At 45.7% G+C, this 5,842-nt stretch overlaps 1 protein-coding gene across 1 annotated transcript in view; it reads right to left on the bottom strand.

Annotated features, from left to right (window-relative positions):
* The window catches only part of TNFRSF10C (tumor necrosis factor receptor superfamily, member 10c, decoy without an intracellular domain), a 41,229-nt gene extending 38,614 nt beyond the window's left edge, over positions 1–2,615 (bottom strand). The window contains 2 exon segments of the mRNA XM_011939867.1: positions 1,520–1,645; positions 2,541–2,615. Coding sequence (XP_011795257.1) covers positions 1,520–1,645; positions 2,541–2,615 — 201 coding nt within the window.
* Between the last annotated feature and the right edge of the window lie 3,227 nt (positions 2,616–5,842).

The raw sequence follows: 5,842 nt of genomic DNA, 5'->3' as shown, positions 1-5,842 counted from the left end.
CTCCCAGGTTCAAGTGATTCTCCTGCCTCAGCCTCTTGAGTAGCTGGGATTACAGATGCCCACCATCACGCCCAGCTAAATTTTATATTTTTAGTGGAGACGGGGTTCCACCAAGTTGGTCAGGGTGGTCTCAAACTCCTGACCTCAGGTGATCTACCTGCCTTGGCCTCCCACAAGTGCTAAGATTAGAGGCGTGAGCCACCACGCCCGGCCAGTGACTGTCATTTTTGTATTTCTTCTCTGCGTAACCTCAACGCTCCCCTTCTCCCCACCCACCACCTGGTACATTGGCCACAGGGCCAGGGCTACAACTATAAATGCTGGAAGCAGTGGCAACTCCTAAGCCAGGAACAGACTGTGTGTTTAGACTTTTCTGTCAGTTTTCTTATGGACCTGATGGGACCCCAGTCCTGCAAAATTGGGGCTAACAGTAAATGCAGCGACATAGCCTGATACGGTTTGGATATGTGTCCCCTCCAAGATGCCGTATTGAAACGTGACCCCTGAGGTTGGTATGGGCCTGGTGAAGGTGTCTGCATCATGGGGGAAGAACCCTCATGAATGGCTCGCTGCCCTTTCCACAGTGATGAGTGAGTTCTCACTCTGTTAGTTCACTAGAGAGCTGGTTGTTTAAAGGAGTCTGGGACCTCTCACCTCTCTCTCTTCCTCCCTCTCACCATGTGATGTGCTGGCTCCCATGATTGACATCACTGAAAATATCCTCTGTAATAAATTGGCAATAGCACGTGTGTTCTGGCTTCTGTGAGCCAGCCTAGTGAATGATGAAACCTGAGAAGGGGATCATGGCAACTTCCAGTTGGTGGCTCTCATGTTGGGTTCCAGTTAGCCTAGTTGTGGGGGGACCAGAAGGTTTCATGATGACTCAATGACCAATGAAATTCTTATGAATTTGAAGTGGAAAAATTAAAAGACATTAATTGTTCTTATAAAATGAAAAAATATAGAAAACGTAAAGCTGTTATGGGCATTAGTGACTACCCCCCCAAAGTAAGAGCTAAGAAAAAATATTAACTGCCTTTCTGTAAAGACTGTGAGACATTAACCTTATTTCTTTCCCACATACCTTGTAGTTTCTGTTTCTCTTACTGTGCAGCTGCAAGGTCACAAGGTAAATAAGCATAAGTTACAAGACATGCTTTCCCAAAATGTAAGATAAAGAATGTTACATGATAATTAACTGCCTTTATTCTCTCTTCTGTAAGTCTGCTTCCTGCATCACATAACTCCTGCCACAAACTGCTTAAAAGGTGACTGCTTTCTTTGTCTGGTGCTCAGACTTTCAGGACACATGTCTGCTGAGCCAGTGTACGCCTAAAATAAAAACTCTTCTGCACCTCGATCGGTCTCTCCGGTTCCTTAATTTCCTGCAGCAAATTCACATTTTATTGTGTGGCTTTTGCACATAAACACTCATGCAAATATAGTCAACACACACAGGCAGTGATGAGACGGTGGGGAAGGGACCACAGTGAGCATCTCAGGAGACCAGGACACTGACTGACACACTGGCAGGTCCAGGTTTCCTCAGAACATGGACCAGGGTAGGGGGTCGCTGCTCTTCTTCCATAGCCCATGGGAAAGAGGCCTCAGAGTTCTCATGGACAGAGCTGCGGCAGCTGCTTGGCTATGGTCAGAGCCTTTGTGGTTTTTATGGCCCTCTGCAGGCTTGTCTGTAGCCAAGATCTCAGCTGCCTTCTGGCTTCACTTTCTTGTCTGGTCTAGAGGGTGCCTGTCCGTAGCAGGTCCTCCCATCACCTCAGTCCACCACACATACGCTTCTCACTCTGAGGGGTCAGCAATTTCACTGTGGGCTGATCACCTGTCATAAGTTACTCCATTTTTAGACATTTAGGGTCACTAAACACTATTGTATATCAGTAGCCAAGTCAGACACAAGGTGTGGATGACTTGGGGACCCTGTTGTAGTCCGTTTTCACTCTGCTATAAAGAGATGCCTGAGACTGGGTAATTTATAAAGGAAAAAGGTTTAATTGACTCACAGTTCACCATGGCTGGGGAGGCCTCAGGAAACTCACAATCATGGTAGAAGGCGATGGGGAAGCAGGCACCTTCTTCACAAGGTGGCAGGAGGGAGAGACGAGAGTGAAGGAGGAACTGCCAAACCCTTATAAAACCATCAGAGAACATACTCACTATCATGAGAACAGCATGAGGGAACCACCCCCATGATCCAGACATCTCCCACCAGGTCCCTCCCCTGACCCATGGGGATTACAATTCAAAAGGAGATTTTGGTGGGACACAGAGCCAATTCAAGATGAAATATGGATGGGGACACAGACTCTCTACTTGTGATTTGCCCCTGAAGTTGGGGGAGTCTTGTGGGACTGAGTCTTTACCCTGTGGGGTCGGCACTACCTCTGATTAGTGTCAGAAGTGAATTGAATTATGGGCACTCATCTGGTGTGGGAGAATTGATCAGGGTGAAGAAAATCCACACATCTGTTCGCAGAAGTGTCTTGAACTATGAACATATTGCTCGCTGAATTTGTTAATACTCTCTCAGCTAGAGCTTTGCCTTTTTGTCTGAGCCCATAGCCCTCATGGTTTTCCGTATAGGGCTGGTACCTCATGTTTCTTAGATCTGTTAATGAGTGGGACCAATGTCTGAGCTCAGGTGGTCAGGCCAGTATCAGATGGATCCCTGGCAGAATATTTTTTCCTAACACATTCCTCCATTAGTTTCCAGGGGTTAGTTGATGTCGATATGGGTTGCGGTGGTGTAATTTCTTTAAATATTTCATGAACGCCTCAAAACATAATTAAATATAATTTTTAAATTTTTCTTTTCTTCTCTACAAGGTATTTATGCTAAATCTTTATGCAGAAATGTAATGATTGCAGAGAGACCAAGTTCCTCAAACAACCAATCCAGACTCCAGTATGTAGTGCTAGAACTCTGATTCAGGAACCACCAGAAGAGACAGGGTCCAGTTAGTCCCACGTTAGCAAACATTTGCCATCAGTCACACTCCTCATCCTCTCTTTTTCCTTCTGACCATGGCCTCTCCCCTGAGTGCACGTGGAGCCCATGGTAAGCAGCTTCTGAAACAGCCCCAGTGATCCTCTCTCCGGTATTCATGGCTGGGATATAATAAGGAACATCTATTTTTTCTCTGCTCCTGGCTCTGGGAACAAAACTTTAAAACATTGAAGTTTCTCGAGTAATTGTGGTGAGAGGGGCTTTATTTTTTATTCGTAAAATGACTTCCAGCATTCCTGAGTTGATACTGATGAGGTGGCTCTTGGATAAGAGTGGCCGGTTGCCAGTGGAACCAACCACGTGATCAGAGCACTGCAACTTTCAACACTACCACACCCCTCCGCTCAGAGCAGGGAAATGCCTGAGGATTAATCAGCCGAGATTAATGATTGATGCCTTCGTGCTATGGAATGAAGCTTCCATAAACACCATAAACCACAAGGTTCAGAGAAAGGGAATAATCAGTGACTCACTGGGGTTGGACAGATGAAAGTAACTCAGAACAATGAAGGGGAACACCACACTTTCTATACCAAAAATAATGTCCATGTACTTTACACGATGATATGCTACAAATCTAATCATTTAATAAAACCTCCCTAAGAAATTAGAGTTCATCTTATTTTATACAACTATATGCTACAAATCTAATCATTTAATAAAAATCTCCCTAAGAAATTAGAGAAGTCTTCTTATTTTATGTTCGGCAAAGGTTATGACCATGAACCTTATGACCATGAAAAAAATAAGTGTACCTATAGATTCAACTACTTAAAATTTAAAAGATCTGTACGTTAAAATCTAAGACAAAAAGAAGAGGCAAATTAAAAAGACTAGAAATTTGTTATTAGTATTTGGAAAACATGGAGTCTGTCTTCCTAGAAAATACACAAATCCTAAAAAAATCAGCTTGAACAAAGAAATTCAAACAACACATCAATACGTGAAACACAGGTCAATAAACAGAGAAATGCATAACGAGGTCAATTAATTACTTCCTAGTTAGCAGAAGTGAAAACCAAAAAGCAGTGATGTCAGATCTAAAGTGATGCACTGTTGGTAGGAATCAGAGCTGTGTGTGTGTGTGTGTGTGTGTGTGTGATATTCTACTTCTTCTAGGAAGCCACCTAATGAAGGTGATTAGAAATTTGGCCAAAGATGTATTCACAAATATTAAGAACTTCTTTGCCCTCAGCATAATGGTGATTGAGGTTTTGGGGAGAGGGGCTGGTATTTGGGTGGAGCATGACACTGAACTCTCACTTTTGCCCATCTCAAGAACACAGACCATCCTCTTCATCTTTGGAGGGGGTCTCACAGAATTTTGTTAACTGTATGTTTTCGGGGACTTGGGGTAGAGGCCAAATGTCAGGAAAAATGAAGAACAAAGGTCACCTGTAATGAAGGGTCACACATAGAGCCCTACCTGGTGTTGTCTTGGAGGAAAAGGGAAGAAAAAAAGGGAGAATTGAGCAGGACGAAAAGCATGGTCAACTCTAAGAGGAGGAAAGATGCGACTGGAGGATTGTGGAGGATTCAAACCATAGCTCACAGCCCAGGGCTCCAAGTGAGGCTGAGGAGCTCATGGTTAGGGCAGAAGGGAAGCAGTGGGGAGCACAGAGCAGCCCCACCTCTCCTCTGGGGAAGGTGGACAGTAGGGGGCACACCTGGGCCTCCCAGGAGCTGTGGGCAAGAGGGACAGCAGGTCCTCCAGGGCAAGGGGAGCAGGAAATGGGTCTCCCACGTGCTTCCAGGGCTGAGCACACCTGGGCCCCCTGATGAGGATGCAGGAAGGGTTGAAGGAGAAAAAGTGGAGGTCCGCCCAGGGTTGGAGGAAGCCACAGGAGAGGGACCATGGGACTTCCCCAGAACCAGGACCTCCCCAGCAACCAGGGCCAGTTCACCACTCAGGGACCCACTGCCCCTTCCCTGACAGCTCCATCAGAGCTGGACTGCAGCACTCAGTAGCCCCAGGTGCAGCCAGAGAACCCCGGGGGAGGCTGTGGGTGAGTCAGGCCAGTGCTGGTGTCCCTGTCCCCACAGGGAGGGGCAGGAGGTGCTGGATTCCAGTCCCCAAGACTCTGTCACTTTAAATTCTAGGGAGTCAGAGGCAGGAAACAAACCCCCATCCACTTCAGCAAGCCTGAAGGAAGAGAAGGCAGGGAGGTGTGAGTCACAGCAAGAACACAACCTGTTTACTCAGAGCTATTTCAGAGGAGAATGGGAGGACAGGGGCAAAAAGAAAAACAAACAAAGCCTCTATGCTTTTTTTCTGTAAGTTTCCATAGTTAATTCAGTCATTAACTCATACATACCTCAGGATTTCACCCCTAATTGCCTTCTTCTTATGCTGGATGTTAACAACACACTCTTCAAAGATAGGATCATCTACTGCTTTCTCTAGTGTGAGAAAAGACAAGCAAGGGAAGGTCTGCTTTTGTGAAGTAGTTCCTGCCCTCCGTGCACACCGCAGAGTCTGGCCTGTTCTTTTCTCCTGTCTTCAAATTAGCGGATTCTTTCCTCTGCCTGATCAAATCTGCTGTGGAATCCCTCTGCTGTATCGTTTACTTCAGCTACTTTAATGTTTTTGGCCCCAGGATTTCCACTGGGGACCTTTTAATAATTTTTATCTCTTTATGGATACTCTCTATATGTTCATACAGGTTAAGTATACATATGTATAGATTCATCGATGTTTCCCCAGAGGAAAGGTGTAGGTGCTACTCTGGGTTTCCCTACAATATTTCCCTCCAGCCCTTGCCCATGGGCTCCTCAGCCTCACCCTGGAAGCCATGGGCTGCGAGCTACTGTTTTTTT

This window comes from Colobus angolensis, unplaced genomic scaffold (assembly GCF_000951035.1).
Source record: "Colobus angolensis palliatus isolate OR3802 unplaced genomic scaffold, Cang.pa_1.0 Scaffold184, whole genome shotgun sequence".
Taxonomy (NCBI): domain Eukaryota; kingdom Metazoa; phylum Chordata; class Mammalia; order Primates; family Cercopithecidae; genus Colobus; species Colobus angolensis.
Note: the sequence above shows the minus strand (reverse complement) of the source record. Positions and strands in the feature narration are given on the sequence as shown.